At 44.3% G+C, this 17,434-nt stretch overlaps 1 protein-coding gene and 1 non-coding gene across 2 annotated transcripts in view; one reads left to right on the top strand and one right to left on the bottom strand.

Annotated features, from left to right (window-relative positions):
- Nucleotides 1-17,434, bottom strand: part of DNAH2 (dynein axonemal heavy chain 2) — a 106,025-nt gene that overhangs the window by 59,001 nt on the left and 29,590 nt on the right. Inside the window, exons 12-18 of the mRNA XM_043903749.1 lie at nt 17,192-17,406; nt 5,601-5,747; nt 4,640-4,796; nt 4,153-4,392; nt 3,669-3,857; nt 3,325-3,472; nt 2,498-2,690 (exon numbers count right to left, since the gene is read on the bottom strand). Of these exons, the coding sequence (XP_043759684.1) occupies nt 2,498-2,690; nt 3,325-3,472; nt 3,669-3,857; nt 4,153-4,392; nt 4,640-4,796; nt 5,601-5,747; nt 17,192-17,406 (1,289 nt within the window). The remainder of the gene's footprint in view (nt 1-2,497; nt 2,691-3,324; nt 3,473-3,668; nt 3,858-4,152; nt 4,393-4,639; nt 4,797-5,600; nt 5,748-17,191; nt 17,407-17,434) is intronic.
- TRNAG-UCC lies at nt 5,880-5,952 on the top strand. Its single transcript has one exon. It is a non-coding gene; the product is annotated as a tRNA-Gly (tRNA).

The following is a 17,434-nucleotide window of genomic DNA, read 5'->3' as shown; positions in this document are numbered from 1 at the left end:
TGAGTTCACACAGTCCTGCTCACTAGCTCAGGTGCCCTCAGCTAGTGGGTTACTTAATGGCTCTGAGGCTCAGATGCCCTCAGGTGGGTTACTTAACGGCTCTGAGGCTCAGTCTCCTCATCTGGAACTTGGCAATGAGAACAGAACCCACCCCGTGAGGCTGTGGAGAGGATGACGGTGGCCGCTGGACATAAAGCCCTCTGCTGACTTCCTTCCTGGATGCTGTTTGGTGAACACGCTCTCCCTGCCCATCTCTGCATGCTGGCATCCTACCCATTCCAAAAAGGCCAGCCCAAAAGTCACTCCCTTCATCCACGTCCTTCCTCCTCTAACATCCCCAGGTTGGACATTCTCTCTGCTTCCACTGAACCGCCGGCACTTTGCATGCCTCACCCACAGCGCTGATCACAGGGAAGCTGATATAACAGCAATGAGCATGTTAGCCCATGCAGGCTTCAGAGTTCACACAGTGCTTCCACGTGTACTTAATAACCTCACAAGGTTATGTGGTTGATAGTATAACACTGATTTCACAGAAAACTGAGGTCCAGAGAATGAGAGGAACCGACCTAAGATTATACGGCTGTAAATGGTGGAGATGGGATTTCAACATTCCTCAAGACTCCACAGCCACTGCTCTGTCAGCAATATTTGTATCTTCCCCACTGCACTAGAGCCCTTGGGAGGAGAAAACTTGCTCTTTTTTTTTTTATTCTTCATGACCCATAAGACAATGGTGGTTTTTGAACAAATGAATGAATGACTAGAGGACAAAGAGATGAGGGTTCAGATCAGAATTTAAGAATCTTCTTCAGGGACTTCCCTGGTGGTCTAGTAGTTAAGAATCTGCCTTCCAATGCAGGGGTTGTGGGTTCAATCCCTGGTCAGGGAACTAAGATCACATGAGCTGTGGAGCAACTAAGCCCATGTGCCAAAACAAGAGAAAGCCCATGTGCTAAAACGAAAGTGAAGCCCAAAATAAGTAAATTAAATAAATAAAATTTTAAAAATAGACTCTTCTTCAATTTAACTCCTGTCTGCACTTTTAAAATGAAACTGTTCACGTCTCTTACTTTCCAGATCCTTAGCATCTCTCCTCTTCCAACGGGATCCTATGGTACTCCCCACAAGAGCAACTTTTCCCTTATATCTTTTTGATTTTTTGGTAAAAAGTCTTTTATTTTTAATTTGACAACTCTTTAGGGTTTTTTAAAATTAATTTACTTATAATTGGAGGATAATTGCTTTACAGGGTTTTTAAGTTACTAACCACATGCATATTTTACTTTCTAAAAGCCATAAACTCTAATGATTTTTTCAAACATAATAAGTGAGAAATGGATTCCATATTAACTTAATTTTTTAAGACTCTAATTATATGAATGACAATGTGTGAATTTTTACAGGTGTAGAGAGAGTTCTGGAATGACACATTGAAAGATTTTTAAGTATTTTTTTTTTAAAAACAAGTTTACCGTGAAGAGTCTCTTGATGAAAGTGAAAGAGGAGAGTGAAAAAGTTGGCTTACAACTCAACATTCAGAAAACTAAGATCATGGCATCTGGTCCCATCACTTCATGGCAAATAGATGGGAAACAGTAGAAATAGTGACAGACTTCATTTTGGGTGGCTCCAAAATCACTGCAGATGGTGACTGCAGCCATGAAATTAAAAGACACTTACTCCTTGGAAGGAAAGTTATGACCAACCTAGACAGCTTATTAAAAAGCAGAGACATTACTTTGCCAACAAAGGTCCATCTAGTCAAGGCTATGGTTTTTCCAGTAGTCATGTGTGGATGTGAGAGTTGGACTATAAAGAAAGCTGAGCAAAGAAGAATTGATGCTTTTGAACTGTGGAGTTGGAGAAGACTCTTGAGAGTCCCTTGGACTGCAAGGAGAACCAACCAGTCCGTCCTAAAGGAGATCAATCCTGAGTTTTCATTGGCAGGACTGATGTTGAAGATGAAACTCCAATATTTTGGCCACCTGATGTGAAGAACTGATTCATTTGAAAAGACCCTGATGCTGGGAAAGATTGAGGGCAGGAGGAGAAGGGGATGTCAGAGGGTGAGATGGTTGGATGGCCACTGACTCGATGGACATGAGTTTGAGTGGACTCCAGGAGTTGGTGATGGACAGGGAGGCCTGGTGTCCATGGGGTCGCAAAGAGTTAGACACGACTGAGCAACCGAACTGAACTGAACTGAACTGACTGTGACAGAACGTTCTAGACTCATTTATAAATTTTAAGCAGGTGAGGAAATCATTATTAATATGCTCTTTTGAGAAGACTGATGGAAACTCTAAATTGCTGATGCGGTGCTTCAGCAGAGAGATTAGTGGGAAAAAAATCTAATTGACGTTTCTTTTTTTCCCAGCTCTCATTGGATCCCTACCTCCTTGAGAAACAAAGGTCCAGTGCCTTTCTTCTCATTTCCTGCTCACCCCTCAGCCTCCAGGCCAGACCCCCTCCTATGATCCTCACAGCTCCTTACCGGGCAATGTCAGCATCAAAGGAAGAGACAGGCGGGTTGAGACGCTGATATCGGCGGATGAAGGAGTCCTTGTTGATCTCCCAGATCTCGCGGTACATGTCCCAGGTCTTGAGGTAGTTCTGCAGCAGGCTTGCATTGTTGGTCATGCCGCTGCTGATCTGGGCCTGGATCTTCTTGATGTCCTCATCCCGCTCTTCAAGACCCAGTAAGATACTTCTCACTAACCTCCACCCCGACCCAAGCCCCAGCCCAGCCCCTGGCTACTGCCCCAGAGTCTACCCTCCAACATCACCTCCCCAAAGAAACACACTCAAATGTGAGTAGTATAAAACGAAGGAGGAAGCAGAACATAAAAGAATGACTCTGTTCTGGGGGATTCAGATGTCTCACCTGTTGGTATCCAGGCCTCTTACATCCCAGCCCTGTTACCCAAACATTTCCTTCCGGGTCTCCTCACACCAAACTCCAAACCCCTTGAGCATCAGTCACCTAATTTTGACCCCTGTCTGCGTCCTGTTTCCCTTCCCCAGTCCAGCCCCTTGACCTGGGTTTTCCACCATCCATGGAGATGACTGGCCAGGTATGTCCGGAAACAGCCCTGGTCTCTCCTCCTAGCTCCACATGGTCCTAGGCCTTTTTTTTTTTTCAATTAATTTTTTTTTTTTTGGTCACACCACGTGGCATGTGGGTTCCTAGTTCCGCAACTAGGGATCAAACCCACGCTTCCTGCACTGGAAGTGCATGTGGAGTCTTAACCACTGGACTGCCAGGGAATGCCCTCATCTGGTCCTAGGCTTTTGATACCCCTGCACTGGATGCCTACTCACCCACGATGGTGTGGATGGGCTCACGCTGAAACTTGCGCTTGATGAGAATTTCAGGGAGGTGGCGGAAGACAGAGATTGTGGAGAAGAGGTGGTTGCCAATGTCATTGACCACACTTGCCAAGGTCTGCAGAGTTGGTGAGAACTCCACCTGTGGGAGCATCGTGGAGAGGGCTCAGCAGAGGCCCTGGAGGAGGTGAGTTCAGGACTAGGCAGGCTGGACACCTCAGAACCAGGCCTGGAAGCTGTAGGACAAAACCAATGCCTAGGGCCAAGTCTAAGGATTAACAGAAACTGACAAAGTGTGATGGTTTCAGGATGTTCGGGGCAAAGTGGTTCCGACCCACCTGGGCCACACCTCCCTGAAGATCATTCTTCAAAATGACAAGCACTCGGAAGAGTGGGTTGGGGGTGGTCTTGCCATCCCCATTGATGGCCTTGGACAGTTCCAACAGAGACCACTTCACGTTCAGCCTCAAAGCATCCTCCATCATGTGGTCCAACCGAATCGTGTACAGCATCCACTGCTGCTGAATCTGTGGGAAGAGTGGGAAAGAGAATCCCTCAGGGAAAACAGGGCAGGTCCTGGGAAATGAGAACCAGCCAACAGGGAGGGAAACGAGTTGTTTTAATAGAAAGGCAGACGCCAAGTCCTGAAGGAAGAGGCTGAAAAGCTGAAGGTTGGGTTAATCCAAGGCTAGAGTGGGATGTCTGAGAGGCACACACAGAATTGGGGTGGGGAGGGAGGGGGATGACCAAGAGAAGGTTCTGATGGGGCTGGGGGGGCTGGGGATCTGCTCACCCACAAAGCCCTGGCCACAGGATCCTTACCTCGGGGCCGTCATTCTTGAAGACTTCATAGGAGTTGGTCATGATGGCCACCACATCCTGATGCAAGCTCATCAATTTCTGTTGAATGGCTGCCCTATGCTCTCTTTGGTCCTCCTCAAATTCCAGGTCCCTGTACACCCGTTTGCCGCTGATGCGCACCAGCAGTGTCTCTGATATCTCTTGGGCTCGCCAGCCAATGGTCAGAGTGGATGCCTTGAACTCATTCACGATCGTTTGTACCTGGAGTCAGATCCCACCCATGGGGGAGTTTGGGAACAGATCCTCTAGGCCTAATTCCATTCTCCCATCTATTCTCTAGCTAGAATTACTGACCAAAAAAAAAAAGTCCTTCACTAAACACACTTCATTTCTTTCACACAATTCCCCTGGTCTTTCCGCCACTACCCGAGACTTGGGTATTAAGTACCCACATGTCAGCTTCTCAGTCAGCCCTGCAGACCTTTAGGGTCGAATGACCATGACCTACCTTGCTGGCATGTATGCGGCACTCTGTGATGAAAAAAGCACTGGCCCCCTTCAAGGCCCAGTGCAGCTTCTTGAGCCCAGGGTGGATCTTCTTATCCAGGAACCGGATGCGTTCTTTGAACAGGGCCTGCTCGTCTGGTGACAGCATGGCAATGATCCTGAGAGTAAGAGAAGGTCAGTACCTAATGGGGACGAGCTCAGACAGACCTCACCTCCACACCAGGACACTTGGTGGAGAAATATGAAAGTTCATGATTCTAGGCAAGGACTTTCCAATACAACTTTCTGTGATGATGGAAATATTCTGCCATTTGTGCTGCCCAGTATGGTAGCCACTAGCCTCGTGTGGCTGTGGGGCACTTGAAATGTGGCCTGTGCAAATGAGTAACTGAATTTTAAACTTTTATTTAATTTTGATTAACTTAAATAGAAAAAACCACATGCATCTAGTGGCTACTGTACTGGACAACACAGTTCTAGACACCCAAACAAGACTGTTGGTCCCACCTCTTTGGACTTGAAATGGCCTGAGAAAGGTACCCAATTTTGAGCAAAGCCTCACTTCAGAGATGAGTGCCAATGGCATTAAGAGGAGGGCCAGCGTGACCTTGCTTGGTTCAACCAACCTTATGTTGTTATGGGCCCATAAACCTAATGCCATCAACTTCCTTCCCAGAGAAGCGACTCAGGCCAACAATATACATGGTCCAAGTGCCTGATGGGGTGGGAGGGGACCTGTTGTTTTGCTCTGTACTCTAAAGATAGAAGACAACACTGCAAGGGACAGGAATCATCGCAGGGCCACATGAGAGAGAACAGGAAACCTTTTTTTTTTTTCTTGAGATGGACAAAATATGAAGGATGTGTACTGTAGGAAATGGACAATATCATGGGGCAGATAAAAAACAAAGAGAAGGCAGGAAGTGGCATGCAGGAGGGCTTCAGTGAGGAGTGGGCCCCACCTGTTGTAGTCCCGAGCGACAAGCAGCAGGTTTTCTTGAAGAACGCGCAGGTCCTCGGCACGTTCAGCCACATTCACCACGTAATGGGGTGTCTCGAACAGCAACCGCTCCCAGTAGTCGATCTCCACAAAGAGGATCAACAGGGTCCTTGGGGAGAAAGACAGGCAGAGCCTCTGAGGGGACTGTGCAAGGGTGCAAGCCAGAACCAACACCAGTTCAAGAGGTATGGGGTTGGGGTGCACGGAGACATTTAAAAGTAAGAAGTGAAGCAGCGGGGCTTCCCTGGTGGTCCAGTGGCTAAGACTCTGCACTTCCCATGCAGGGGGCCTGGGTTCAATCCCCAGTCAGGGAACTGGATTCCACATGCTGCAACTAAGACCCAGCGCAGCCAAATAAATAGATAAAACAAAATAAATGAAGCAGAACCTCAGGGTAAAGAAGGTAACTGGACCCGCTGACTTTTGCTCCTCTTCCCAAACCACTAAAACAACAGTAAAGAATGTTTCATTTGTTTAAGGCATAAGTCCACAAATACAACGAGATAATAACTGAAAACATTTGAAAAGTGGAAGAGCAGATGGATAAGGAGCAGAAGAAAAGTCCTCAGCTGACGGTGAAGATGGCCAAGAACCCCCTCCAAAGGCTCGGGGGCCCGGTGTCTCCAAGGATCTCAGAAAAGGGGTGGTGGTGGGACTAAAACAAGCAGAACAGCTGAAAGTTTAGGAAGCAGCCCTACTCATGTCCCCTCTCCTACTTTGCAGAGTTAAGCAAGTTGCCCCTCCTCGCCCCAGCGTAAGACTGAAGGTTTCTTGTCTGGGGAAGCAATGCAGAGACAAACAGAGGGTCCCTGGACTGGGGACCCCAGGCCCAGTTGCAAGAGAGAGTAACGCACTGAAAGCAGGGGCGGTGAGTCACCACGTACACATGAATGTTAAGACCCCCACTTCCCCTTCCCACCCAGACACCAGCACTCTGGCACCGGGACCTATATCCTCCGGAACAGAGTTTGAGAGATGGTTTTCTGTGACCTCAGACCAGCCTAAACGGAAACCTGCCGAGGGTGATGACCGTTGGAGTCGCCAGGAAACAGCCCATTCAGACAGGCCCGCAGTTGAAAAGCCCCCCTTCCTGCTCAGCAGAGCTGCCAATCAGCTTTCCAGCCCCCGTCCCTGAAATACAATCAGACAACCAAAGGTCGCAGAACACTGGTCTCTGCCTCTCCTTGCACAAAAGGTGGGAGTCAGTTCAGTTCAGTCACTCAGTCGTGTCCGGCTCTTTGCGACCCCATGGACCACAGCACGCCAGGTCTCCCTGTCCATCACCAACTCCTGGAGTTTACTCAAACTCATGCCCATTGAGTCGGTGATGCCATCCAACCATCTCATCCTCTGTCATCCCCTTCTCCTCCTGCTCTCAATCTTTCCCAGCATCAGGGTCTTTTCCAATGAGTCAGTTCTTCACATCAGGTGGCAGAAGTATTGGAGTTTCAGCTTCAACATAGTCCTGCCAATGAAAACTCAGGATTGATCTCCTTTAGGACGGACTGGTTGGTTCTCCTTGCAGTCCAAGGGACTCTAAGAGTCTTCTCTAACACCACAGTTCAAAAGCATCAATTCTTCTTTGCTCAGCTTTTTTTATAGTCCAACTCTCACATCCATACATAACAACTGGAAAAACCATAGCCTTGACTAGATGGACCTTTGTTGGCAAAGTAATGTCTCTGCTTTTTAATAAGCTGTCTAGGTTGGTTATAACTTTCCTTCCAAGGAGTAAGCGTCTTTTAATTTCATGGCTACAGTCACCATTTTGGGGGCTCACCATTTTGGAGCCCCCAAAAATAAAGTCTGTCACTGTTTCCATTGTTTCCCCATCTATTTGCCATGAAATGATGGGACCAGATGCCATGATCTTAGTTTTCTGAATGTTGAGTTTAAACCCAACTTTTTCACTCTCCTCTTTCACTTTCATCAAGAGGCTCTTTAGTTCTTTCTTCACTTTCTACCATAAGGGTGGTGTCATCTGCATATTTGAAGTTATTGGTATTTCTCCCGGCATTTTTGATTCCAGCTTGTGCTTCATCCAACCCGGTGCTTCTCATGATGTACTCTGCATATAAGCTAAATAGGCAGGGTGAAAATATACAGCCTTGACGTAGTCCTTTCCCTATTTGGAACCAGCCTGTTGTTCCATGTCCAGTTCTAACTGTTGCCTCCTGACCCGCATACAGGTTTCTCAAGAGGCAGGTCAGGTGGTATTCCCAACTCTTTAAGAAATTTCTGCAGTTTGTTGTGATCCACACAGTCAAAGGCTTTAGCTTAGTCAATAAAGCAGAAATAGATGTTTTTCTGGAATTCTCTTGCTTTTTCGATGATCCGGTGGATGTTGGCAATTTGATCTCTGGTTCCTCTGCCTTTTCTAAATCCAGCTTGAATATCTGGAAGTTCATAGTTCACGTACTATTGAAGCCTGGCTTGGAAAATTTTGAGCATTATTTTACTAGCGTGTGAGATGAGTGCAATGGTGCAGTAGTTTGAGCATTCTTTGGCATTGCCTTTCTTTGGGATTGGAATGAAAACTGACCTTTTCCAGTCCTGTGGCCACTGCTGAGTTTTCCAAATTTGCTGGCATACTGAGTTACTGAGTGCAGCACTTTCACAGCGTCATCTTTTAGGATTTGAAATAACTCAGCTGGAATTCTATCACCTCCATTAGTTTTGTTCATAGCGATGCTTCCTAAGGCCCACTTGACTTCACATTCCAGGATTCTGGCTCTAGGTGAGTGATCAAACCATCATGGTTATCTGGGTCATGAAGATCCTTCTTGTATAGTTCTTCAGTGTATTCTTGCCACCTCTTCTTAATATCTTCTGCTTCTGTTAGATCCATACCATTTCTGTCCTTTATTGTGCCCATCTTTGCATGGAATATTCCCTTGGTATTTCTAATTTTCTTGAAGATATTTCTAGTCTTTCCTATTCTATTATTTTCCTCTATTTCTTTGCACTGATCACTGAGGAAGGCTTTCTTATCTCTCCCTGCTATTCTTTGGAACTCTGAATTCAAATGGGTCTATCTTTCCTTAAACAGAAAAAAGCAACCAGGAGGGAAGGAGAGGGGACAGAGATGCAGAAAGGTGGCCCACCCCAGAAAGAAAAAACAAGCAGAATCACAGTGAGCATCCTCAGAGAGAGATAAGAAACAAAGAGCGTCCGTGAGACAGAAACAAGATGCTATAAAAGGGACATGAAGAGAGCTCTTGGAAGTTAAAAATAAAGCAGAAAAATTTTAAATCAAAAGAAAGATACAAGATAAATTTGACAGAGATCCCTCAGAAAATAGAGAAAGAGACATAAAGATGAAAGGCAAAGAGAATGTTGCATGAAAAAGAGAATAGAAAACTCTCTGTGAACAATTCTTTACATTGATTACATATTGGCAAGGTAATATCTGGGGAATACTGGGTTGAAAATTAAAATTCATTTAACTTGTTTCTTTCTCCTTTATTAAAAGTAATGCCAAAAAATTTTAAATTGTGTCTGTGGCCCTTGTCCTAAGTGTCCTTTGCCACCTCACACCCAGTGACCTTCTCCTCCCCACTCAGTGGCCGTGCCCTGGAACTCATGTCCCGCCACCTTTAAGGTCAGTCTCTGAGATGGTCCCTCCCCAGCTCAGCTTCTTTGCCCATCCCAGTACCTGCACTCAAGTCCTCCTAGTCGACCTTTGATCCCATGGGGACGTTCAGGTCACTGACCCCTGGCCTTTCTTCTTGCCTGTTTGTCCCCTTCCACCTCCATTCCCTCCTCCAAGGACCCTGCCTGCTTCCGCTGCTCTCTCACCAGTTCTCAGTCTTTCGCCTCCTTCTTTAGTCTAAGCCACCTGACCAAACCCCATCCATGGCTCTGTCCACTCTCTTCTCTGTTGAGCCCATGTGAAGGTGGCCAAGCAAAGCTGGAGAAGATCACACGACCACACAGATTAGCAGGCTGCACGTTCAAGGTCTCTGGTCCCAGCTGGCCTCTCAGGCTGTACCCCTGGGGTTTCCCCAATCTGCTGTCTCTCCTGTTCTCACAGGGACTGTTTGCAAATCCTCTGCTTTCTCAAACCTGGTCTGCTCCTCTCACTGTCCACAGAAAGCCCCACCTCTTCCCTCAAAGAAATATGAAAGCCACCAGGGGAGAACTCCACATACTCCCTGCTCTAAAACTTATAAATGTAACTGCCCCGTACCTACGGTTTTTTCTGTTTACTACAGAAGAGGCCCTCCTTGCATCCAAGGCCAAGTCCTTCCAATCCAGCTTCCCTCTGCATCCTCAGACACCATGTTTTCCAGCTCGCCTACACTCCCACCCTACTCGTTCCTTCCCATCAACATTTAAATAAGCCAAGTTTCTATAATCTTAAAACAAAATCAAAATACACTGCCTCGACTCCACATCCTGGCACCACGCTGCTTGCCCCCTTCACAGCCTGCCTTCTGTGAAAAATTGGCCTCCTGAATCCCCTTCTTTTCCTTTCGTCTCGTTCCTCAGTCCCCTGAGAGCTGCCTCCCACCTTCCCCTCTAAGTCTGAATTTTTTTAAAAAGATTTTTTAATTAATTTATTTATTTGGCTGCATCAGGTCTTAGTTGTGGCACACAGGATCTTTAGTTGCCTCATGCAAACTCTTCATTGCAGCATGTGGCATCTTGTTCCCTGCCCAGGGATTGAACCTGGGCCCACTGCATTGGGAGCATGGATGGAGTCTTAGCCACTGGACCATCAGGGAAGTCCCTAAATCTGCTTCCATCTAGCTTGCCCAGGATTCCTCATAGGACTTCTTGTAGCTACACTCTGAGAACCTCCTCGGCCTCACCCTCCCCTGTAAGTCTCCACATCTAGTGGCCTCCTCTCCACCTTCCTCCCTGGCTTCTGAACCTCGGTGCTTCTCTTGTCAGCTCCACCCGGCAGGACAAGCAGCCTTTTCTCTCCAGGGTCCCTTGGAAGTCTCATCCAGCTGACTCTGGAGACTCAGCAAAGCATCCACCTCCCCCACGGCTCCCTGGCATGCCAGCCCCTCGAGGTATGCACACCCAGCACACTAGCCCTGGGTGACCTCATGCACTGTGCGGCTTCAGCTCCTTCTCTCAGCCGAGGACACTTGCATCTATGCAGAAATGGCCCCACCCCACTGTCTGGACCAGAACTACATGTCCTCCCTCACCTCGACTTTCCAATATCCAACCAAGCATCGCTCCTTTGGATTTCATTATCAAAAGCAAAGTTCAGGAATTCCACTTACTCTAAGGCAAGCACAGCTCTAATGCAATGATAAACTGCAACTGAGTTTTGGCCTAAAGTTGAGTGAAAGAGTGAGTGGTCCATCTACAAGAGTCACGGTTCCAGGCGTCTGCTGCCAAGTGAGATGTGGGCTCAGTGTGATTTCAAGAGAGGCCAGAAAGTGAATTTTTATATAAAGTCTCCTGAATTGTAAGTGTTGACAGATAGTTCAACTGAAAAATAGAAGTAGAAGGGCTTCTGGGCTGCTGGCCACATTCTTTCCTTGACCTAGGTGACAGTAGCAAAAGTGTTTATTTTATACCTATAGGTTAAATTGAACATGTAGGTTTTAAGTAATTTTCTATATGTATGACATGATCTTTCATAATTTAAAAATGTTTTAAAAGGGAAAAACTGGACTTCCCTGGTAGCACAGTGGATAGGAATCTGATTGCCAATGCAGGAGACATGGATTTGATCCCTGGCCTGAGAAGAAAAGTCCATACAGCACAACAAAGAGTAGCCCCCGCTTGCTTCAATTAGAGAAAGCAACGAAAGACTTAGTGCAGCCAAAAATAAAATTAATAAGCAAATTTTTAAAAACTAAAAAAACTATTTTAAACAAGGGAATTAGTTGTAAAAGGGACTGGGTATAAAATTAACATTAAAATCAAAGTTTTCCAATATAAAAACTATGACCAGTTCAATATTATCGTGGAAAAAAAGAGACCAGTGATAATTAAAACAACAAAAATAAAATACCAAAAATTAAGAGATCATCAAAAGATGTTAATATATATTATCACATTTCTTGTTAGTCAGTTAATATGTATGAAAAATATCTTATGAACAAAATAACAGGACTTAAATAAATTGAAAGAAAGAAATGCTATTCTTGGATAGAAAAGACTCAAATCTTAAAGATGTTCATTCTTCTTAAGTTAACCTATAAATTTAACCCAATCTTGTTCCCCCCCAAAATATAGGAATAGGACTATTTTGGGAACTAAACAAAGAGATTCTAATGTACTTATGAGAAATAAATATTTAAAATATCCAAGAAAAAAATCTAAAAAGGAGAGTAATGAGGACAATAATAAAAACAATTTGGTCTCTACCTATGAATAAATAGACCTATCAGAACAGGATAGTGAATCCCAAAATAGACACAGACATACTTGGGAATTTGTTATACTATAAAGATAGCAATTCAATAAATGAGATTGGGTCAACTGACTAGCCATCTGGGGATAGATTAAAAAAACACAAAACCAACTCAAGTTGCATCTGCACTTCTCTCCCTAAATCAAAATAAACTGAAAATGGATCCAAGAACCAAATGTAAAGACTAAAATCACAAAGTGCCAGAAGAAAATATGTAATATTTTAAACATTTTTACATCTTGAGTACGAGTCATTTGACTTTGTAAATCTATGTGTTTTCTTCTTTTTTTGGAAAAAAAAAAAAAAGAAATTACATTTTTTAATCACAGAGGATAAAAAGCCCCATAATCTCAAGATTATGATGAAGCTTTTTATCTGGAATATCACCAAGATGTTATCTTAAAAGAACACTGAGGTGAAAATTTCAGAATATTTTGCATCTGTTCTACTAAGCAAGCACTAAAGTAGTAATATAGGACATGACATCACAATGCAAGTTTTCCATCTTTATTGGAGAGGACTATACCAAGGAAGGAAATTATTATCAAGCGTTCATTTGTGATATGTGCTTTAAGAGACTGTGGACGAAGAAATGCTGTTTTTCACACCTTGACAATCTTCACTGAAGTATGTTATTTTTGAAACCGTGTCAAAATTCTTCAAAGTGAAGAAAGCTCTCTCAAATAGGAATGAACAGCAGATTACTGGACAGTTAAGGAAAGCCTCCAACGTAAAAGAGAGCAGCCAAAACGAAGGAAAACTGCTTTCCATCTAGAATCCGACATCCAGCCAAGTGACTAACAGATGTCAGGCAGAAAACAGTTGTTGTCAATCATGCAAGAATTCAAAAAGTTTACCTCCCATGTACCATGGAAAGCTACTAAAGAATGTACCCCACCAAAATAAGAGCATAAACCAAGAAAGAGGAAGACAAAGGAAAGCGGGAATCAAACAACAAAAGAGGCTCAGGGAAGTCCCAGAGTGACACCTGGCCTCAAAACCAACCAGTTGGACTGAAGAAAGAGGACAAGGGAATCCCAGGAGAGATAGCACTAAGAAGAACACAAAAGTGATAACATACATGACAAGTCAGATAGCAAAGGAAAACATTACCCGAAGGAATTTTATTGGTTGGTCTGGAAGAATTAATGATAGTGAATAGTATGCTAGCAAAAATAGTGAGGTCATTGTTAATTCCAAAAAGAGCAAGTGTCATACAAGCAAGGAGAGAATTGGAACAACAGAACATGATTTGGCTCCACAGCAAACAATACTAACAGAGTCATATTAAGAAAAACACTGAATATCAGTTTAACCACAAATTCTATCATAGCTATACCAGGAGAGGTGTAAATACGTACAGGAACACTTCTAGTAACAGAATCATATTCTCTTATGTTCTTCAAGCTGGAGGCCTTGAATTTGACTCTGTCAACATCTTGGTAAGCCCACTTGGATATATATTCTATCCAACAGTGCACTAAATTGTTCCTTCATTTCCTCATCTTGACAAGATTTTTCAAAATAACTTTAAGCCAAATTATCAAATTTTAACTTGTCAGTCAACACGATGAATTTGAAAAACACCTTCTCGATGCTGAGCTGAAAACCCTATGAGGACCTTTTTTCACAATGATGTTCAGGCTTAGCCAGAAATTTGTCAAGAAGTTTCTGGAATGCAAATTTATTTTCCTGATACAAAAAATTTCTTAAAAAAAAAAAAAACACAACCAGTCTGGGACATCCCTGGTGGTCCAGTGGTCAAGACACTGCACTTCCAGTGCAGGGGGCATGGGTTGGATCCCTGGTTGGGGAACTAAGATCCCACATGCCTCATCATGGCATAGTCAAAAAAATTTAATTTTAAAAAATCAGTCTGGGGAATTATTTTTGTAAAATATTTTCTGTTTCCTTGAACAAGTGCTCAGGCAATGGAGCCAGGGCAGGTAGGCTGACTGGGTTTGGTGCTGACAGCCCAAAATGAACTGACCTGATGGAGAAAGTGCTGTCAGACCAGAGAGAAAAGGAGGAAGAGGAAGTCCCAGTCGCAAAACACCATCAGACGCCAGTGTCCCTTGTCCTGCCTTGGAGAAGTCCTGTTACACAGAGGAGTTGGCTACTTAAACACCGATAACACAGCTCTTTTCAGCCAGGATACAGACGCCATCTGGAATATGTTTGTGTTAAGTGCAATCTGTAAGGCTGGTCTGGCTGTAAAATGTGGTAAAAGCCAATTTGGACTTCAGAGTTCAAATATTTGGGATAGAAGGTGGGACAACAAAACCCTTTGTAAGATAAGATCGGTGCTATTAGGGACTGGAAGTCTCCCAGAATGGAGGGAGAGTCAGGTAATTCTGAGGACAATCAGGGCATTTGAAGAGCATGCTTATTTCAAGACCTTATCTAGATCATGAGCACAAAAAAGTAGACGTGATAAAGTTATCTGCCCCTCGTTGGAGGCGTCCTACAGTTTAGAAAAGCTGAAACTGTCTTGGATGTCTTTACTGGTTTAATGAGCCCAGACTTTTCAAAATCCTTCCCTGTGATCATGGTTTTTTGTTTTTTCCCTATACATTATTTACTGGATTGAGGTAGTTTTATCTTAAAGCCACAAAAATGTAAAGCAGCTTATAACAGATCCCTCTAGACAACAACTGCCAAAGGATCAGGGTACCTCTTCTCTCTGGAAGAAGTGTTTTAGCCATTATTTGGGTCTCTGCTAAACCCAGGCCATAAATATTTGGCCCAAAATTGTCTTGTTAAGCTCTGCTATAAAGATTATGCAAACTGTGTTTGAGATAAATATCCAATGTGTCTCTCGACGAGAGATCATCACAGCAGACAGAAAGCTGTCTCCTAAGCTTATCAGGGCTTCGTGGCCAGGTGCCAAGCTCAAATGTCAGGTGGACACACCACAGTGGGGAGAAGGGAACAAGACTCAGGGAGTCCAGGCGAGCACCCCCAGCACAGAATGCTCAGGACCCTCACGGAAACCACACAGCTTCCAGGTCCACCAGCAGTGGGCTGACGGGTTAAATTGTGGTGCAGTCAAAGCATGGGGACCTGTAAGCCATGAAGAGCAATTATGCAGTTCTGTACACACAGAATGGAAAATCTCCCACACATGTTGTTAACCTTAAAAAAAAGCAAGTTAAAAAATGCTGTTTATAATGGGATCCTGTTTTATGTGTGCAGTGTGTATTTTTGATTACATGGTAATCACGGTTACCTCTAGGGAGTGGAGCTGTGTGCCGGATTTTCACTTTTTCCTTTATATTCTTTTATACATCAATCTCTCTCTTTTTTTTTTTTCTTTTACAGTGAGCATGCACTACTTCTGTTATTTAAATTCTTTAATTTAAAAAGTAAAAAAAAGAGGGACTTCCTTGGTGGCCTGGTGCCTAAGACTCCTCTCCTCCAATACAGGGGGCCTGGGTTCCACCCCTGGTCAGGGAACTAGATCCCACGTGCTACAACTAAAGATCCAGGTTCCATAGCTAAGACCCTAACCCCGGGCACAATCAAATAAATACATTTTTAAGTTAAAAAGATTCTAAAAATTAAAGAAAAATAACCATATGAAACATATGAAGTGGGGGAAACACGGAGTGATAAATATACATATACATACACACACACACACACACACACACACACATATATATATATACACAGCAAATCTTTAAGAGTGGTTATCTTTGGGGGAATCTTGTTCTTCCTTCTACTTTTCTGCATTCTGCAAATTTTCTAAAAGGATCAAGAATTTTATAATAGAAAAAAATCAAATAAATCATTTTGAGAACACTTCAGATGTATAAAACAGTGTGAACAGTATGCTACTATTCATATTAAAAAGTACTTAAGAGATTTCCCTGGCAATCCAGTAATTGAAACTTCACGCTCCCAATGCAGGAGGCTTGGGTTCAATCCCTGGTCAGGGAACTAAATCCCACAATTAAAGATCCCTACATGCTGCATACCACAACTAAGATCCAGTGCAACCAAATAAATAAATACTTAAAATAAATCTTATTGTTGATTTATGAGGCCATTTTATAGGATCCTGCTTGGCCATATCTCAAAAAACCATGAGCCCTATCAAAGCAGATCTCGACATCCTTCCCTGGTCAGAGGCTTATCTCAAACCTCTTACCCTCTAGTCTTCACACCCTGCTTGTCATCTGCTTCCTGATCCATGTGGCTTCTCATCTCTATCCTTATCACTATTGCCTCCCCCTCACCCCTCTGACCTGACACTCAGCACTGTCTCCCCTTCTTGGTTCTTTTGCTTCAAACATCATGTGTCATCTCCTCCCCGTTAGGTTCCTTTCGGCTACCAGGACAGACACACTCAGTCTATCTGTCCATCTCCACACAGGCCCTCTCTGGCAAAGCCCCTTCCACATTTTCCCCAACAAATAAGGACATTCCATGAGTTAAAGCCAGTTCTAGAAGCCTGGGAAGCCACCCTTTCTATAGGGGCTTGCTGATGACAAGGAGCCCAAACCAATCAAGTAGAAAGTGACTTCCTTCCCATTAGGAAAACATTGTCATCAGAAGGGTCGTCATCTCTGTAGACAGCCACCTTACCCAGTTCCTTCTTTATTTCTCTCTTCTGCATCTTATCTGGGAAGGAGGCAGGGCTCCAGGGTAGAACAGTACACTTACAGAGCATCAGGGGACAAGGACATCATCACTGGATACACCCCCTGTGCCCATCTTGGTTCTTAGCACATGGAAGGCACTCACTATGTATTTTTTAATAACTAATGAATAGACTGGTTAAACTGAAAATCCTGGTGATATGAGAATGTCATGATTCTACAACTATAGGAGAGGGTGTGACCTGAGAGCCTCACTGACTCTCAGGAAAGCCCCCTCGGTGGCTCATGGTTGGGATGATTTCACTGAGCCACCGTGGCCACCTAGTGGCAGGACACCTACATCACTGGTGTAGTAGGTGACAGCGGACTTTCTATTTTTAATCAGTTTTTTTTTTTTTTTTTTTAAGACTAAGAAGTGGGAGGAAACATTATGGGGTAAGAGAGAATCAGAGGAATGGAGAGGAGGAACCAGGAGACGGGAGTTAAAACTCTCAGGAGGGTTGGGGAAGGGAAAGGCGCCATAGAAAGGACGAGCAGAGCGGGAGAGGGGCAGGGAGGGTCTCCTACTTGTCAAAGTTCACGTCCAGCATGCCTGCCTTCTCCTGACTGATTCGTAGCAGTGGCGTGTCCAGCCGCCGAATGCAGTCCTTGTCCAGCGTGGCTGTCCAGTCTTGGAAGGTTTTTCGCACCAATTCATCAATGGCCTGAACCATCTGCTGGTAGGTGTGCACACTCTCCTCTCCGGTCCCGATGTGGGGCAGGAAATGAGCATTGGAAAGACACTGTGGAGGAGAACCAGGGACGCTGGGA

Source organism: Cervus elaphus, chromosome 5 (assembly GCF_910594005.1).
Source record: "Cervus elaphus chromosome 5, mCerEla1.1, whole genome shotgun sequence".
Taxonomy (NCBI): Eukaryota; Metazoa; Chordata; class Mammalia; order Artiodactyla; family Cervidae; genus Cervus; species Cervus elaphus.
The sequence above is the reverse complement of the archived record's forward strand: the minus strand, read 5'-3'. Positions and strand labels throughout refer to the sequence as shown.